The following is a 20,362-nucleotide window of genomic DNA, read 5'->3' on the forward strand; positions in this document are numbered from 1 at the left end:
GTCTGCGTCAGGGAACGTAGCTAACTAACGTTAGCAGGCGTTAGCTAACCTGCTATGCTAACCTGCTATGCTAGCTAGCTAGCTAGCTAGCTTCGAGTACCGAATCTCCATCTAGCGAACTGTCCTCGTTTCGCAAAGTTTGGACAGTTAGCTGAATGCTACAGTAGCTACATGTCAGTTATTTATCACAGATGAAGCGCCGTTGGTCAATTTACCTTTCGGCTGAACTGTAACTGCACACAATTAGATGAAAATATTGTTTTGTTTCCTTCAAAATATGACTGCTGTCCCAAAAAGTTCACTCCCCCCTCGGTGTTGTTTTGCTGACAGGTCAAGATTTTTCTTCCGTCGCCATTGCTGATTTGTCAATGTCACCGGAAGTCCCTTCCACAGTCCACAGTGATTGGCTGGATCTCACGTCAATCAACGAATTTTTGCTTCCTGGGCGTGTCTCTGCCCTGCAACCATCACTGTAACTTTCTGGTTGAGTGGCCGACTGCAAACAAGGCGATGCACAGTTTACTACAAACTCGGAGATCTTGTCAACCATAAAGCAAATAAAATAGTAATGTAATAACTTGTGTCTTATACTGTTATAAGCACCAGTGCAAATGGGAAATAGGTTTTGATCTGCTGTTAGTGCTCTTTAAAATCGTATTTATTTTGGTAGATATTGGCTTGCATTGGTGGAATACAACAACATACCATTCATTTTGAATTAAAGAGAGAAATTAAAGAGAGATTAGCTACTTTAGGTTACTTTTTGCACCACTACAGTTCTTCCTACACCTGTAGTTACCAGGTACTTTGCAGATTGCAATCTCACACATAAAACCTACAACACGCCTTTAAATTATGATGCATTTCTTACAGATCAAACAACTCAACTGTATATAAAGTAGCATCAAAAATAGTCCAATATGATACTGAGGGGCGAGGGTGCATTTAGTACATATTGCTAATAATACTTCCGCACACTGAAGCAAAATTATGATCTTCACTTGTATTTTCACATTGTAGTATAGCTACTGTACGTTTGGCACCCTGGCTTTTTTGAAATAGAACCATTATGCAATAGCTTAACTCAAATTATAGGAAATTATCCTTTTTTTTTTTACATTTTAGCAGCTCTTTAACAAAAGGAGGAATACTGCACCTTAATTAGTGTTAAAGATAGAATTAATTTAATCATTTAATCATAAATTAAATGATCAAATCAAATAAATCTGACTGACAGTGGCCAATAACCCAGCGCCTACATATAACAGAGACAGAGATAATAAATGGATGTTTTCATATGTTTCAAAACAACTATGTGGTAGTGTTTGGACTTTTCTAACAGGTTTCTAATTTAAAAGCTCCTTGGTGAACTAGGTAAAGGCTAAATGTTCTAAAACGCTCCTCTGAACCGTCCTTAAAGGGAACACAAGATGGCAGCAGTGACCAGCAGTTGCCTCAATAAACTGGCCTCAGCAGCTCTGTGCTGTAACATCTGGCAGGTAATGAATTCCCACAGACTTCAGAGCTCTAAACAAACATGCAAAGTCCAGAGTGATGGACTGCTGGCCCTCATTTACGTACACTAACTTAGTAAGTCGGATGACAGCAAAGTGGAGTTTTAAAGGCAAGCCATGCAAATGACACACAGGTTTTAGTCAAGCTCCATTTGCATCCTTCTGATATCAGAAACTTTGTTTTCATTATGAAAAAATAAAGCTGTTTTTACCGGGCATTCGTTTGCTTAAGCTCGACTGAGCGATTATGTTTTCTGTCCTGTTTTTTTTTTTCTTCATTGCACAGTTCATAATTTGTCTGAATTTACATCAAGTGTATCTTATCCAAATAGATTAGAATAAATATAACGAGAACCTTCTTAAAATCACACATGAAAATAAATATATAATAATAATAATGATAATCTTTATTTTTATAGCAAATGTCATGCAGACTATGTAGCTCAAAGTGCTAAACATTTCAAATGAAATGAAAATACAAAATCTTCCTTTTACAGAAAGCATGCATTTTGCACTTACATTTCAAGTGTAATTAAAAAAAATCAACAGTTTAATAAAAACTGGAGAATATTTTACATTTAAAATGACAAAATGAAAAGATTACAAATTAAAATGTATGAACATAAAAGTGTTTAAATACAGAAAAGATCATTTGAAAGACAGATGTGGGACTCTGTGGAGCGCATATACAGTACTGTTAAAAAAGAAAGACTTGGTAAAATATATGTTTTTAAGTGATGCTTGAAAATGTCAACAGAGGCGGCCTCTCTAATGCTTTTGGGAAGGTTGTTCAACAGTTTGGGAGCATAAGAGAAAAGAGCTGCATCTCCAATTAGATGTCTCAATAGATATCTTTTTGGCTCTATCGTCACCAAACTGCATGCTGTGTGGAACAAGTACTGGCTTCAGCTTCAGTGAAGAGAAAATATATGTATGTTCTCGAGAAAATGATGTCTGTGCCGTCATAGAAAAGAATGAGGCCTCTATCTATACAGGCGATGACACTTGGATGAACTTGTAAGACATTCAAAGCACTGCGGCCTGACAGCCCATCATTTGAATACCTCACATATAAATAAACAAAGCCTCACATTTAAACTTTGATCTTGACTTCCCCTCCTCAACAACTCTGCCCTTTCTTATACGTCTATATAAAGGATGTGCACAGGGTTCCTGAATGTAAATTTTACCCAAATAAACTATACCTAATTAACTTTGCGGTTAAAGCCACCGCCCCCCCTTCAAATTCACCGAGCCAGGAAAGAGCTCGGCCGCAGTCATTTGGCAGTGAAAGGACTAGTGGTTGTGGCTTCCATTCACCTTGAAACCATCCGTAAAAGGCTCCGGTGAACCACCGGCGTGACATTTTATTCAAAGCCTACAGGTTTTTTAAATGGATGGGCCAAACAATGGATCACTCATTTACAGGTGCAAAGATGGCTCCTTGAATTCACCCTTCTTCATCCTAAATCCCCCTCTTCATTTGTCTCTGGAAAGGCAAAATGAAATAATAATAATAAATCTGTCCAAATTTAATGTACCAAGAAATACAAATAAAAAATACCCATCTTTCTTTGTTATTATTTTACTTTTCAAATAACTCATCTTGTAGAGAAACAATAATTAGTCACAATATTCATTATTTTAGCAATAGAAGGTAATCTGATAGCTTTATAGGTTACATACCAACTTACCACACTCTTGCAGATGAGATCTTCATTTCAATATCTATTGTTTATTCATGTAATCTAAAAGTACAACTAAAAGCATAAATGTCACCATTGCATGCACCACCAACTTTAAGCTGATTTGCATCTGTAATTGAATTCAACTTTACTGACTTTCTAATAAATGGGTTACTGTCAAGCATCTGACATATAGACAACAGTCAGACTACACACATACACACACATTGAAACACACAATTGCGATCCACAGGTGTGTGCAAACAAAAGGAGTGTTATAATTAGTTTTACATGAGCCACATTTGGCAGCGAGCTGTTTGCTTTCTGCCTGTGTCATCTGAGAGTTTCATTTGAATAACCAATGCTTACATTGTGGTGCACTTATTTTTATTTCTGAGTCAGATGATGGAGTGAATGTTTAAACAGGAAAGACAGCCTGCATCGAAATAATAAAGAGGCCATATTTATTATGGTACTGGCGAATGCGCTTATGTTTAAACTTAGCGTTTAGCACATTAGATCTGTCGCTACTTGTGTAGGAATTTTATTTTCCCAGTAAGCATTGCATACAAATTGTTATTGACATTAGCAGCTGACAGAACGCGTTCCTCTTCATCCTGTTTCTCTTTTCTGCCTTCTGCACTCTCCTTTCTTTTTTTGTATTTTCCTCCTCTGTCATTTTTTTGTTCTTTCTCTTCGTCCTCTCCATTTTCGTAGTTCAACTTCTACATATTACTTTCTTTTTTTCTGCCAATTCTTCTTCAGCTACTTGCTCTAACTCTCTTACCTAGAGATCTAGTCATATCAGAGAGTGGCACAGCAAAATGAAATCATGCATTTTCACGAAATATGTGTTTAGCCAGCCAGTAAGCTAACTGCTAGCACCCTAGCAAGCCCGGCTAGCACTAGCCAGTTACAAAAGCTCTCCGAGCTTCTTTTTATTTTGTCTTTGTCTTTGCGTTTGAATGAATAGCCGGCCCGGCTAATGCTAGTTATTCAGTTAGGCTACTCAAGAAAAAATACTCTCTAAATGACAGTTAGCAACTGACAGCCAGTTACTAAATCTACAGTCAGTTGCTAACTCTCAGTTAGCAAGCTAGTTAGCTTCATCACAAACAGGACAATCGTCGCCTCATAACTGTCTGCAAACAATTTATCTTTTGTGGAGCAGCTGTTGAATAAAAGCTGATGGTGCAACACGGCTAATAAGCTAGCTTCCTCCATTATGGACTCTCCATCCGTTCCCTCCAAGGACACGACTGTTAAGACGGCTTGCTATAGGCCTTTTTCACTGCATTTGGGTTTGTCATATTAGGTAAAGCACAGGTGTTATAAATAGTTACAAAATAAATACAATTCAGTGATCAATAATATTATTATTTAGCCTACACATCTTCTTTTCCTGCTGTGACATGTCAAAATGTCTTCTGTAAATAGGTAAATTGTCAATGGAGCAACATTTGGTGTGCCCAGGCTATAGTAGCCTATAACAGTATTGCTTTTTCATCACTAAAGGAGTAGTGATACTAACAGTAGTAGCTTATTTTAACTAGCTTATAATATCATATTTCTTTCCATTGTTCCTTGACATTTTCATGTTATTGATCTGTTACTCATCCTCAAAAGTTATTGGGTAACATGACCAGAGCAATCCACATTCAAACTGAATGTTAAGAAAAAAAACAAACGTTTAGCATCTGCATGGTTGACTTTTGGATCCCAGAGGTGTCCAGTTTGGCCCCGGCTGTTGTGTCGTCTCAGTAAAGGATTTCCTAAACATTGTTCTTGCCTAACTGCTCTCACTCTCCTGCCTGCTTTATGCCCTGGCCCTCTGACCGGTATTTGTTATTTCTCTCTTCAAGTGCTTCTCGTGAAAGGAAAACTTCTGCAAGATTTACGGGCAGGTGCGCCGTGCCCCCTCGCGCCCCCCCCCCCCCCCCCCCAATCCTCCATCACTCCACCCTCAATTTCTGCCTGCCGGTGTTCAATTTGTGAGAGCTGCTTTTGAGCTCTCTCTCTGGGGACCGGCGTCTGGTCCAGAGCAACGATCGCTGAGATCTTTTTCCAAGATGGTGCCGGGGTCATGCAGGAGGCTGAGAGGAGAGGAAATGCTGTCAGAGGAAGTCTCTTTGTAGTTGCTTTTGTTGCAGGTGTTCTGCCATTCATTGTTAAAGCACGCTGTTTAATATTACAACCTGCCCGACATCTGGTGGCCCGGCGCCGGACCAAAGCGGCAGCTCGTGATGATCAGGGATAACCCTGCCTGAAAATATCTTCTGACAGATTACACATAAGCACAGATGTTGATTATCAGCAGATGATATGTAAGCACTCAGCACATATAGCCTACTGTTCAGTATTCTGACAGAAAATCTGCAACAGTTTTGAATCAACTTTTCTTTGTGCTATCATCCAAATTAAACAAACTAAATGAGTTGTGTGTTGTTTTCTTATTTGCTATGGCTCAGTTTTGGTTTAGGTCAGGCTGGTCTCATACAGCTTTCGTAGCTATACCTACAAAAAAATGATGCGTTGTAATTCGTAGATACACCACGGAATCAGTTCGTCCCCGTGTGAAACGAGAAGTCAACGTTGATTTATTTGTCACGTAACTTGCGTATTTCAGTAACGGCACTTCCGTAGTTATTTTAGCCCAAACCACAACCTTTTTCCTAAACCTATAAGTAGTTTTGTCGCCTAAACCTAACTAAGTTGTTTCCTGTGAAGAAGGAAGAATATCTTGAAAAGACTGTATGCATGTATCCAGCGGAAATTGACACGTGTTTCTGGACTTTGTAGGAAAACGCATGAAACATTACGAGTAACTTTTTTTGTAAGATAACGTATTAATCATTGTATGAGGATACGTTGGTTCATTATGTTTCTGGGTGAAAATAAGGCAGAAACATTTTTGTTATGTCATTTTTTTAATATATAATATGGCAATTCTTCAGTATGAACAAAAACTACATGAACTGAATGATGTTATGTTTTAACATAACATAATTTTTAGTGATTCAATGATCACTTATTGATAACAGCCATTCTTGAATCCACACAATATGTTGTTTGAACTTAAGGGGAACAAAAAGAAACTAACTTTTCGTTAGATGTCATAAGAACTGTTGTACGAGGATACGTTTTTTAGGTACAAAAATTACAATGAATGGTTGAGCTGAAAGACAGGTTACTTTGTTATGGTTAGGGGACCTACGTCGTCATGGTTAAGGTAATATTTGGTTGTTTAGTTAGGGAACAATCATGGACATGGTTTTTAAAGAAACCTGACTGGCCGTAGGAAACAGGAAGTGAACCTCCTCCCTCCAAGGCTCTATAACAACATCACACTACTTCCTAATTTGCTCCCAGTGGACAAGAGTCATAGACTCGAGCACTCTGTCACTTTAACGTTTGTCGAACATTTGCTTATAAGACTTGGGAGCTCTCCACAGAGACTGCAAGTCATTCTGCATTAGCTGCTCACGGTGTATTTTACGGCAGCAACAGTGGTGTGTTTGAAAAGTTTTTGCACAGTTTCCATCAGCAGCCTCGTTGGCTGAACCGTGAATGTATTAAAAGCGATAGATACGGCGTCACAATACAGTCTTGTTGCCAGTTTGTCCCCCTGTGGCCCAAAAATACTTTTTTCCCCAGACCGGCTTTATAAAACTGTTGACAGGACCTGGGACTGCAGACAAGGTCAATTATTACTCTTTATGTTATGAATGTTTCATCCGCGACGGCTTTATATTTGTAAAACCTTCCCAAAGTCTGAAGAACAGTACTGAAGTCACATTTGTATTAGCTTTAATGCATTAACATTTACTTAAGAACTGTACTTAATTACAGTTTTGAGGTACGTGTACTTTACATGAGTATTTCCAATTCATGCTACTTTATACTTTCACTCCACTAAAGGCAAATATTCTACTTTTTACTCCAATTTAATAATGCAGATTCAGTCTGGTCATACAACATATCAACAAATTAACAATGATGCATTGCAAGCTACAGCACTATTAATATATTAAGAAATTGAGATTTCCCCTACCTTTAACAGCTGCAACATTAAAGTGATGCACATGCATCAAAAGTTCATGAAAACTAATTGTAACATTTTGGTCGCCTAAAAATGTGTCATTCAGCGTTCGGTTGTACTTAGCTCCACCCTCTCATGTCTCCTCTGGTTGCAAAAAAACAAGATGGCGACGACCAAAATGCCAAAACTCAAGGCTTCAAAACGACACAAACCAGTGGCTGACGTCATAATGACTACGTCCACTTCTTATATACAGTCCATGTACACTATATGTTAAAGGAGGGATTAGTTTCTCGTGGCTGCTCTGATTTTTTGAGGCCTCAATCACAAAGACATGAGTCAACTCTGCCAACATTTCTCATCAACACCTCATCAACAACACAGTTCCGCCCAAAAACAGTTTGATCGACGAACGAAGCGCGGAGACAAACTTTTGAAGAATGCCTTAAACTGCAACAAAGTAACTACTTCTGAAACACCTCTATTGCCTCGTCTCTCACCTCCCGTTTGGAATCGGATGAAACAGACGAAACAGGGCCGAATGGTTAGTTTGGCTCTTTTTTCACCCCAAATGTGTTTCCAGCCCTTTCAACTTGTAGCTGAAAGTGCAACGCCAGCATGTGTTTTGAACTTGTCACAGTGAATCGCTGCAGCTCAGAGGGCGGGGTGGTGGTGGTGGTGGTGGCGGTGGTGGTGGTGGGGGGGGTGAAGTCAACCCACGAATACCTGCCCACCATCAGCGCAGGGCGAGCATCTGTGAGCTGTTAAGACCACTTCATCTTCAACACTTCCACAGGAGTGGGGTTAGTGGTGTTAAAACGTAAAGACGGGTGCAATGTGTCTGTCTGTGTTTGTAAAAGAAATGTGAGCATCTAATTTTAAAGGAGAAAATGTATTAATGTGTGTTTTGAATGAAGATACAAGAAGCTTTGGGGGTGATTTGTTACGGTATGTGTGGCATGTGTGGCATGTGTGGCACTAATTGCTTGTTTCCACTCACAAAATGTAGTGTTTAATGATTTAACGATTGGACACATTTAGTCACATTCGATCCCTGAATCAACAAAAAAAAATGCCATTATAGAAGGAATTCATGCTAAAAATGTCGTCACGGCTCTTCTGCTATTCAAGTAAGCATCTGCTTCTGTTTGGTCGAAATGTGACCTTCAGCGGTTTGGATGTGAGGTGTCAAAAGCCAAAGATCAACATGTCTAGAGGATCTATGAGGAAAATAAATGCTTTAGACTCGTCTTCATCACTAGTTCTTCCACCTCAATGTCTACATTATTGAAACAGATCATCCTAATATTAAATGGATTTGTTCTGAAGTCCTGCAGACAGATCTACATCTCGGTGTGTCATCAGACTCCTAAATTGGACTTGTTTTGCTCTCAGACATCTCAAGCCACGTTTCAATGCAAATTGAATGCAAGTTTTAACTGAACTTCCAAAAAATCTGGAAAGGGAATTCATAAAGGTCATGCTTTATTATGACTTATTATATTACTAATTACTACATTTTTGCTATTTTCACTCAGGAATATGAAAATGAGCATAAAAACAAGTGGATGCAAATGCACTCAGTCTTAGATATAACATATAACATATGAATCAGTGATCGTTGGGGTTGCTGGAGGGGGATTTTGTTATCTTTGAACAGGCTAGCCACCTGTTTAACCCCTGATTCCGGTCTTTGTGCTAAGCTAAGCGGCTGCTAGCTCCAGCTAATTCATTCATCACACTATTGTGAGAGTGACATCGATCTTCTCATCTGACTCTTGGCAAGAATTGAATACTTCTATCCCTTTAAGAATTTTAAGTCTGTATTTTTCAGTAACCATGTAAAATATATATTTATATTTCATAAACTACCCCCTGAAATATATATATAATGGCATTTCTTGGCCTGAGCTTGTTTCATAAAGCAAACTTAAATATTTGCCAAAAGCTACACCAAGAGAGTGGAAAGTGTTTGAAAGTGGACAAGCAGACAGGAAGTGCATCAGCCTGGACATCTCAGTGAAGATGTTTGACCGTCTTGACAGAAACGATGTGGTTTTATGTTCACATGGACTGTGGCCTTTATGTAAACTCTGCTCCCTTTGTCTGTCAGTGTACTGAACATGTTTCTGTTGTCTGTCTGTCCACCTTTAGGTTTGTTTGTCTCTTTCTGTAGCGGTTATTTTATCATTTCTTTATTTTTCCTTAATTAGCTTTTTCCTAATTCCGTACCTGCAAATTTGATGGATTTTTTTTTTTTTGCATTTATTGGAGGTATTCAACATTTATATCATTTCTGATTGCATCACCTTTTTACTTGTATCAGTGCTTTCTTTATGGTGTTCTTTTTCCACGTAGATTGAACAGAAAAGAACAAAAACACTCACATGGTATTGTGTATTAGTATTAGGTATTCATACAGGTTATCACTTGCTGTAATGCACACCATTCTTATCGGAGTTAACAGTGTGCAAGAAGATGATGTATGTTTTGTCAACCCAGTGCTATTTGACAGGTTTCGAGGCTTAAGCCATTACCGAGGTATCGACAGACGAACGGGATCAGATACATCAGCCTTCATCTTTTCACTCCGGACTCAGCACTCACTTTCCGAGAACAATACCAGAGATAAGTATTTAGTTGTTGAATCCAAGCCTGTGGTATTTCACCTGGCACTGCAAACTCAAAGCCCATTGACAGTGAAGGCAGCCGCCCTGCGCTGCAATTAATATGTGATTCCTCTGCTCACAAAGGAGCTTGTCAAAGTGCCCCACCTCTCTCCTCTCAGGCCTTTCACAATACAAATCCCCCTCCGCCATTCTCCTGGCTAGAGAGTTTCAAAAGGCATTTTCCCCTCGTCTCTCGCTCTCTCTCTCTTACTCTCGGGGCAGATGTGTGTGTGTGTAACTTTTTCACCCTGGACAGGAATCTTGTGATGACTTGTTGTCGCTCACAAACAGATTGAGCTGTCATATTTGTCAGACTGGGGTTTTGTTATGGCATTAAGGGAGAGAGAACATTTCACAGGAGTCAGTGATTGGTTCACATCCAGAGTTCTTCTTCTTCTTCTTCTTCTTCTTCTTCTCTGTAAGCTGTCCAAGTGTGAGCTGATGCGTTTAGCTTTGACTGTCTCTGTTAGTATCTGTGTTACTGTTGACACCCTTTTTATTTTCATCTAAGGCAGCGGAGCCGGGGCGGGGTCTGAGAACTTGTGAGTGAACCAGATTGTAAACTTTGAAGTAGTACATTCATTTGGAATATTGTGCCATTTGCTATATTTGCCCTCAAAAAGGCAAACTCATCTCCATCATGTTTTGTTTTTTCTTTATTTTTGGTAAATTAGTCAGTTGCAATCTATGAAGTGTTTTTGCTTAGTTTACATAAACTACAACAACTATATACATAAAGTAGTAAGTGAAGTAAAAGTGAAGTAGAAGTAGCAATACTACACTGTAAAATACTACAAACACAAGTCTTGCATTCTTATGTAAAAGTGCAAAAGTACCAAAAGTCAAATACTAATCATGCAGAACGTCGCATTTCAGAATAATATATGTTATATTATTGGGTCACAATTACTGATGCATTAATGTGTTCATCACTTTTATGTTGCAGTTGGTAAAAAAGAAGCTTATTTTAATTACTTTATGTACTGCTGGTAAGATTACACTATAATAATACATCAATATGTATTTGTTAATTTATATGAAATAAATAGAGTAAAAAGTACAATATGTGAAATGTAGTAGAAATGAGCTTAAAATAGAAATACAGAAGGAAGGTACAAGTATGTCAACATGCTTTAATCTCTATCAACTTGTCAAACACAAGCAGCCCAAACTGACAAATTAGTTTTGAATATAATTTGAATTGTATGATGTTTATGATTTCTTTCGACACTTTGTAACACTTTGATGTAGATTTACAGAGAAATGCAACCTTCTGAATTATGCTTATACTACATATCGCTGTGAAAGCAATGCATTCTGGGAGTCATGACGCCTGCTCCTGTTATCCCAACAGTCAAGTGCTTCTTTTCACCAGGAATTTACCTCTTAACCACGGACAAATTTAACATTTTGATGACAGTAAGTTACCGTATTTCTCCGATACAGTAGAGATAGCTGGTGAAGCTGCTGCCAGTGAAATAATGTAACTTTTTAAAATGATTACAGTTGCTGTATTTGTTTTATAGAGAAACTGCAGATTGTACACAAGCTTAGTGACACAATTGTTGCCAGTAATTTACTGTAATTATACAGTAAAACATTGTAATACCAGAGGATTAAACCCTCTCCATCGGACATGTTTTTTTTGGACCACTTTATAACTATATATCCAGAGAGCCTCGACATCAACCTCTCAGAAAACCTTCAAAAGCAGAGCCGTCTGTTCCGTCTTATGGAAAAGTTATTTATGACGGTGTCATTTGTAATACATTCAAAGCCTGTATTACGCCGCTATTCATCCCCCTGACAGGTTTCCGCTGAACTCAGCGTTACCTGTCTGCAGAGAAACAGCTCACGCTCACACGAGCTGAACGCCATCTCCGAGAGGTGTGCTGACATAAGTCGGTTGGCGTCTATTTTTATTCTGACTCAAATAACACAAGTTACAGGAAAGGCACATCTCTGAAAATCCATTTGAAGAGCCAAACATGCCTCAAATTGTCACAGTGATGCGTTTTCCAGAGGTTTCTTCGCCGCACAGCTGGGATAAGTTTGTTCAGGCAAATTGCTGTGCGAGTCCATCAGTGAAATGTAGACAGGGCTGGCCGGGAGCCAGAGCATAGCAGGGCCCACTGCAGTCATCAAGAGGACTTCACTTCTACAGGCAGAGCGGCGAGGAGGGAATAATTATGTGACCAGTAGAAACCTGTCGGTGAAAAGAGACAGGGAAATGTGTGAACACTGGGAGTAAAGCACAGAGTGACGGAATAACACTTTAAATTCAGTTTTATTCATTCGTGTCAAAACAAGGTGTCAACTCATCAGGTTGGTTTTTTTTCGACTCATTTGTCTTTATCCTCGAGGTGCTGACGCGTCAGGCTGAAGTGTTCAGAAGGGAAACTCTCACATCGCAGGTTTCACGCTCACTTCTTCTCATGAGGCAAATATTGAAATAAAACAATAGCTTGTGTTATTTGGTATCCTTCCTTTTTTGGGGGGGAATTTAATGTATTGTAGTGCCTCTGTGTTTTCTCTCAACGTACTGTCATACAAGGCTTCGTATGATGGAAAGGTACTCCTTATTTTCCTTCCATTTTCATACAATAGTCCAACAACGCGTGTCGATTTCTGCACGTAGGTTACATGAGGAAAAAAACCTGCTGTCTGAACAAACAGCGGCCTCCTGGCTGAAAAGTCACTGTTTGTTGGACCCATCCACCTCCACCTCCACCACCACCCATCATGTGTGGGACTCTGTGGTTCATGATTACGTGGATAACAAACGAAATTATTTCATGTGATATCTACGACTTACGGAAAATTCTTTTTTTTGTCGGTACAGCTACGAACGCTGGATGAGACCGGCCTGATTCTCTCTACCTGATCTCGTGGGAACGAGTATGAATAGCACCACATTTCGTTGTGTCATCATGAAGCATTTTAGGCTGTTCACGTGTCATTTTGTGTCACATTTCACATGTTATTTAACACCAGGCCGTCCCAGCGAAACAGACTCGGTTAGGTTTAGCAGAAATAGTATAGTGACAGCAGAACAATCCTTAATGTCACTAACATCCCTTTGAAAAAACAGCAACAACACTTTGTGACACCGATCTCAAAACACAAGTTTCTGTCTTGCGAGTCCTGTGTTTGTTGGATCCATCCAGCGCCACACTCGACCACCATCTCACATTTTATACTTTGTCACTTGTAAGCGTGTGTATTCACGCTGATACGTTCACATTGCAGTCAGTACAGACGACATGGCGTGCAAATGACACACAAAAAGCAAGAAAGACGTTGTTATTGCAAAATAACTACGCTAATTGTTGAGAGCGGGCCGATTCTCTGAACCTCTGACCACGTTTTCCTTTTTTTGAGACGATCAAGTAAATATGATTTGATGTAAATAGGAGGTTGCCAAAAACGGTCAGGTAGTGACTCTAAATCTGGCTCGACTGCATCGCTGCCAAACTCATGAAATCATTTTTCACTGAGCAACTCCTCATGACGAACGGCTGCCACTGATATAAAACCAAACCTTCTCACATTTGGTGCCAGAACGTCACCAAGTGAGAGTCGGCTTCATGGGAATCAACAATGTAAACACTTTATCTCTGAAGTCAGCTAACCGCAGCAGCAAAGAAGGAATGAAGCCGATCGATTCTAAATGTCGTTATGATTGAGTGTCAGGATGTTTAATTTCAAACCCTTTGACTCTGCAGGTTGATTTGTCTTCATCAAAGCAGCAACAGAGTTTACTTCAGGGCTTTAAAGAAGAGTCTGTGACTCTGTGAGAGACATTCAAAGTACTATTTGGGAGACGTATTGTATCTTGAATCTAAAAATGTGTTTCTGATATTGAGGTTGATTAAAATAGCAAAATGTTATATTTTGATGTAAATATTTTGATAAAGTGTCAGCTGCGTTACTGATAACGTCTGACTGGTGTCGCCTCATTGTGTCCAGATGTCAAGTTTAGTTTAATCTTAACGGGAATGTGTTCCCTCCAACGTAAACACAGGAGCATTCTTTGGCATCATGTAGCAAAAATGACATTCACATAAATTTAATGATTCAAAACATGATTCTCGTTCCTGTAATAAAAACCAGAAGAAATAAAACCAGTGTCAGATGATTCCTGTTGGTTATTAGCTGCTTTTGGAAGAAGACAAACTCACATACATATTTTATTTAACAATTTAAAAACAAGAGTTGTGATTGTGCCGTGAAACATCCGAACAAGCTGACACAGGCTGCGCTGCAGGGAAGCGCTCACCAGATGCTCGATACATCTCTAAGTGAGCGTGAAATGCAATGTTTTTAGTTTTCATATTTCCTCCTTTTCAGCCGCGTTGAAAGGTTTTCACCTCGCTGCAAAAACAACGTCGTGCACTGAAACTTCAATTCAGAAACACGAGTTCAGGAGCTGCTGTCTTTTATCATCACATCTCAAAACAATCAGAAAGCAACAAATGTGGCGACACTTGCAAATACAAAACACATCTTTTTCAATGGTGTTGGTGGATTTGGTGTTTAAAGAGCGCTTATGACGTGTAAAGGAGGAGAAGCGTATTGTTCTTCATCTCTTTTCATTGAAACTTTTAACCCAAAACGATCGCTGCAGACTCGCTGACAGCACTGATTTTGCGTTTCTTCACGTCGGGTTTTAAAATATTCAGAGCTAGCAGCAACGCGGTGTGACTTAACGGGGAACAGGTGGACCTCCTTAAGCTGTAAGAGAATAGCAAAAGCATAACAAGGCCCCTGTGGCTTCCTAAGTGTGCCCTCATTTACCATATACGCCCGCATATATATCAGGGTTATAATCATTAACAAGCAGTTCAGCAGGAGTTCAGTGTGCACCGTGAAGCCTGTGGAAGCCTGTTCTGAATGGGATATTTTGGTCCCCCCCCCCCCCCTGAAACCACACGAGAGAGACTGACCAAATGTTATGGTTTACTTGTTCCACAGAGCTCAATGAGAACTATTTCCTTTCACTGCAGACAGAAATCAAACGGGATTGAGTTGCAAATAATGGCTTATTTCTCAGCGGCTACTCTTGTGGGTTTCATGTCCGCTGCTAAAAAATGTCCCCCTCAATTGCAAACGATTTAACATGCATGACACATATTTGAAAACGGCGCTCCCGCAGGCGCCATTGTCCCGCCTTGCCCCAAAATAACGATTAAAGGCTTCTATCAAATATCAGCGGGGATCTTAAGTGGCTCTGCGGCGGCGTATTGTCTTCTGCACGCCTCACCTCGGTGCAGAAACGTGATCACGCCGCGCTAAGCGCTGCTGGGAGGGGAAAAAAAGAATGCAGCAAAGCAACCATTGAGTGCATTTAGAAGGTGACCATTAGACTTTTCAAAGAGTCACCTTTCCACGTGGTGCTTCTCTGATAGGCTATCACTCTCTGGTGCTCTCAAACGGTTTGTGTCTCTTTAATTTGTCTTTTTTAGTCATTTTGTCTGCTTTTTTTTTTTTTTTTTATGTCTTTATGGTCATTTTGTGTTTTATTTTGCTCGTTTTGTGTGTGTTTTTTAGGTTGTTTAGTGTGTCTGTTGTCATTTTGTACCTCTTTGTGGTCATTTTATCTCTTTGTGGTAATTCTCTGTCTTTTTTGGTAGTTTTTGTGTCTTTTTGTTGTCATTTTGTGTCTGTTTTTTTCCTATCTAGTCAACGTCTGTAATATTTATGTCTTTTTCGTGTCTCTTTAAGGAAATTGTGTTTGTTCTGTGATCGTTTTTGTGTCTTTGTGTCTTCGAGTGGCATTCTGCAGTTGAAAACCAGGGGGGCCCCCTTTACACTTGGGGCCCCTGGGCTTTTGCCCGGTAGTCCCGTTCAGTAATCCATCCATGACCTCAAAGGGCCACAAACTCAGGAATTTTACAGCTTGGCCGACCCTAAAGAATGACACCACTTTTTAAAGAAATCATACCTAAACAAACACTCTTAAAAAGTTGAGTGCACTCGGCTTCAGAGAGCCTTAAGGCCCCCCCCCCCCCCCACACTTCTGTGCAACAATTACCCCTTTTAGGATCGGCTAATCCTGAAATATGGGCCTGTGACTAATGGCGGAATTTAGCAAGAAATCAGCTCCAGTTTCACCAAGCTTTATTGACTCTAATGCATGATGCAGATACCTTCAGCTATGATGAATGAGCGTGGGGATACTGTCAGCTTCTCCCTCCTCCTCCTCCTCCTCCTCTGTTGCTTTTGTGCAGGTGATAATGAAAAGTGTCAGAGAAGCATGTAGCTGGCCCTTTTCACTCGCACTTGCCAAAAGAATAAGCTGTCATGTCAACATTGATGTTGAAGGGAACACTTGAGCTGTTTCATTTCTTGTTGTTTCACAGGGCGAGGCGCCTCACAGGAGTTCTTTCCTCTTTATTGTATCTCCGTCTTTAATAAACTGCTATATTGTATCTTACTGTTGAGCGTGTGCCAGCCTGCTCTGACATTTTGCTACAGGGGGATTGAGCATAAAGCCACAAGAGAGGGGTTTTAGTGTGCTTTACTGCACAAACGAGGACTCAATCAGGCTCGGGATGTTTATCCCAACAATGTTATGGAGACGTGAAGCGCTTTCCTTTGACACTGACAGATATTGTGCCGATGAATTAGTGCAGATTGCTCGATAAATCACCCTCAAATGTTTCAGACTCTCCGTACTCATGGGGTTTCACTTTGAAGGGACCGAAGTCAATATTTGCACGGTTGCACCTGCAGAGTAAAGAAAAAGAAACGTTTGGATAAATACAGCGTCACGTCACTGAATCTTAAGGGAGTTCAGTTTGTGATTTCTGGCTTGAAATGTCATCAAATAGCTTGAGGTTTGAGATAAGATCAGAATTTATTGGTTTCACTGAACCACAAAAGCAAAATAAACAATCTGAAGTAGCAACAAGTGTTGAATGAAAATGAATGTGGGGTTTCATTAATCCTGTGTCAGTATGAGAGGAAAGCAGAAGTGAAGATTAATAAGTACATTTTCTCAAGTACTGCACTTGAGTAAATCAGGGCTACTTTACTTGAGTATCTATTTCCAAAAAAATATCAATAATCATTAAATATATTCATCTTTTTATTCGCAGATTATTTGCATAATTTACAAAACAGGCTCATAAAGCTTTTATGAGCGGAGTGTGACTGTTTCTTGCTAAAAGAAGAATCACTACGTAGTGATTTGTGTTTTTGCTGAATGTTTATTCCGAGGTCATGAGTGAACGTATAAAAAACATTTTGCATTATTCATTTGGGACAATAGAGACAGTTAAGAAAAACAATTTCAACCATAAAAAGAGAATCAATCAGAGTCAGAATGTGTTTTGATTCACTGAACCTCTGAGACTCTGAGTGTAAAGTGTAAAACACTGAAATTATAACATCAAACCTGAAATAACTCAACAGAAGATCCAGAAATCTTAGAAACTAAAACTGATGTCTGATGAAGATCAAAGTTAAAGAAACACACAACTGGAAACAAAGTGTTTGGTTTGGTGGATTCACTAAATGTTAGATTGTGTTCTGATTAAACACAAGATGCTGAAAACCAGTTTAATCAAAAAGTCATTTAAAAATCATCCTTTAATTGTTCCTGTAGGTTTATCACCTGATGATGTAATGCAACTTCTGTATTGAGTAGATGTAGATTTTCTGTCCTAACTGTTGATTGTATTGATTCCATCAATGAGATGTTGACACACAGTGAAGTCAGAGTAAAGTCTGAACAAACACTAACATGTCTGAACATCACAGAGAAACATCAGGTTTGATAGATTTTGATATCAGCAGTTTTAGCATCAACAGACTTTCCAATACTGAACAATGGGAAGAGTTTCTCAGTGAAAGTGTCTCTGTGAGTGTAGATGTGAGTCATGTCTTCAGGGTCGTAGAAGGACACGTCCCCCATGTCATAGTCCAGCTGGACTCTGATCCTCTGGAGACTCTTCTTCACTCTGACAGTCTGACCAGATCCATTAATGTATTTACCACTACGATGAAATAAACACCAGAATCCATATTTTGGTGAAGCAGATCGCTCTCCCTTCCTCTCAACTGACTCTTTAGCCAAACCTACATTCCATTCAGGATGGTCTCCCACCTCCACCTCCCAGCTGTGTTTCCCTGAGCTGAAGCCCTCAGAGCCCAGAACATTGGCATAATTAGTGTTTCTCTCTGGATTGTCAGGAAGCTTCTGGATTGTGTCTCCATATCTCACACTGGTCAGATCATCAGACAGATAGAGCCTGGGGTCTGCAGTGTTTGGGTCCAGAATGACAGGACTGAAGTGGACCTTAACCTCCATCTTCTCCCAGACTCTGGAGGACAGGTTGCCCAGGTGTTTGGCCACATCTATCAGCGCTCCTGAGACCAGCTGTGGGTCTGACAGTGAGCTCTGGACTCTGGCTCTGGTCTGAGTGGCTTTATAACTGCTGAGGAATGACACGTTGTGTTTCTGCAGGTCTTCTTCAACAGCAGAGATGCTGTCTGACAGAGAGGAGATCTGCTCCTGAATCACCTTCATCTCTCTGCTGACAGTCTTCCTCTTCTGCTGCTCTTCCTCCCTCAGAGCTGCCAGTCTGGACTCCTCTTCCTCTTTCAGGAACTGGTGGAGCTTGTTGAACTCTGCTCTGATCTGCCTCTCTGTGGACAACAGCTGCTTCTTGGAGTGTTCAATCATTTCATCGTATGTTTCCTCCACTTGTTTGTGTTTGTGCCTCTTGTCCTGCAGAGACTCTAAGTCAGATCTCAGCTGGTCCTTCAGGTCACTGACTGCTTGTTCTAAAGGAACCACCTTGTGACTCTGGTGGAGAGAAAACTCACAGACAGGACACATAACTCTCTCTTCATCCTCACAGAACAGTTGAGTCTCTTCTCCATGTTTACTACACACCACCTCCACCTTCTTCTCTCCTTTCACTGTCTCAGATGATCCAGTTTTCTGTCTCTCAGCAAACGAGTCAGACAGTTCCTTCAGTGGAAAGTTCACCTCAAGACTGTCTTTTGAGGATTTTCTTTTACAAATGGGACAGTTTTTGTTTTTAGCTTGTTTCCAGAATTGCTGCAGGCAGCTTGAACAGAAGCTGTGGTTGCATCTCAGAGACACAGGATCTCTGAACGTCTTTGAACAAACATGGCAGTTCAGGAGACTTTCAACAAGAGCGGTTTTCTCAGCCATTTGTCTTGGTATCTAAACTATCTTTCAATAACAAGACTCACCAAGTTACTGTTCCGTGTCTTCACTGGTTCAAATACTCCAAACGTGTGTTTTCCAGCAGAGATCTCACACCCTGTAATGGCGTCTCAGCTCTGTTCAACAATGTCAACATCTTTCATTTCCACAAACCTGTGTGACAGGAGTACTTGTTATTGTACTTGTTAGGAGGAAATGCTGTGATGTAAATTAGTCACCAGCAGATGATGTCATGATGTCTTTCTGAGGTAAATATTTTCTTCTTGATTAAGAAAATATTCCTCACAAAAGCTTTTGTTGTTTCAAAGTTAAATCCAAAACTAAAGTCTCGTTTTTAGTTTCACTAAATAAAGAATAGAACTGATCATAAAATACCAGAAACAAAGAGAAGATTGTCGTGTTGAGGACCGAACATTTCAACAGGCTCACTGACACTAAACCAGTTTTACTGCATATTTAGTTTTTCAGCCGCTGTAACAGGAAACATGTTGTGCTAAAATCTCTTCATGACTGTGTTCATTTCATACAGACGGACGAAATAAAGATCTCACTCTGAACCTGCACTTTGTAGAAAGATCGTAGAAAAGTATGAAAGCATAAAAGTATAGCTAATATAACCTGTAACCTTTTTGGGTTCAAAGTATAACCATCACAACAGCCTTGTTATTATTTAGCTATTATTATACTTCTGTATAATCCCTCAACAGATCTAGAAGATATCCAAAAGCTGGAAATATGAGGTCAGTAAAAAGCCGTTTAACCTCCAGCTTTGGTTCATTTCTCTCCCGTAATTTCGTATTTCCAATGTTCTGAGATATTTTGGGGATAACACACATTTTGCTGCAAATTTTTCTCCATTGTTGCTTCTGACACAAACATTTTTAGTTTACTTTTTTATGTTTTTATCTATTTTTTTTATCACTTTGTATTATTTCTTTATTTATATGTAATGTGCGTCTGTATTAAGTTTCTCTTTTTATTGAGAATGTTGATTTACTGGAGGTAGGAGGGTTTTTATCAAAGTTGATTCAGCCCTTAAAGAGTAAAACATAGAACAAGATCCACATTTATAATTTAAGTTTTAATTCATTCCTTCTTTTTTCTTGTGTCAAAACATATCGTCGATTTCGTTCTTTCCTTTATTTAAACATCTTGACAACATTGTGTGTAGATGTTTTTCTTTCACCTCGAGAAAATAAACTAACAAAAACACTGAAAAAACACAATATACTCTAAAACATCCCAAAAAGAGG

At 39.6% G+C, this 20,362-nt stretch overlaps 2 protein-coding genes across 4 annotated transcripts in view; both read right to left on the minus strand.

The window, feature by feature from the left end:
• Positions 1 to 319, minus strand: part of smarca2 (SWI/SNF related BAF chromatin remodeling complex subunit ATPase 2) — a 43,805-nt gene extending 43,486 nt beyond the window's left edge. For 2 of the 3 annotated variants that reach the window (XM_079161103.1, XM_079161101.1), the window contains exon 1: positions 216 to 319. The gene's annotated coding sequence lies outside the window, so the exon portion shown is untranslated. The remainder of the gene's footprint in view (positions 1 to 215) is intronic. The other variant, XM_079161102.1, reaches the window with a different exon arrangement.
• A 17,298-nt stretch (positions 320 to 17,617) lies between these two features.
• On the minus strand, positions 17,618 to 19,232 carry LOC306697293 (nuclear factor 7, brain-like). The gene has a single exon (XM_079161110.1). The coding sequence runs from the start codon at positions 19,092 to 19,094 to the stop codon at positions 17,679 to 17,681; it is 1,416 nt and encodes a 471-aa protein (XP_079017236.1). The 5' UTR covers positions 19,095 to 19,232; the 3' UTR covers positions 17,618 to 17,678.
• Positions 19,233 to 20,362: the final 1,130 nt, after the last annotated feature.

The sequence above is a fragment of the Pholis gunnellus genome, assembly GCF_910591455.1.
Source record: "Pholis gunnellus genome assembly, chromosome: 6".
Taxonomy (NCBI): Eukaryota; Metazoa; Chordata; class Actinopteri; order Perciformes; family Pholidae; genus Pholis; species Pholis gunnellus.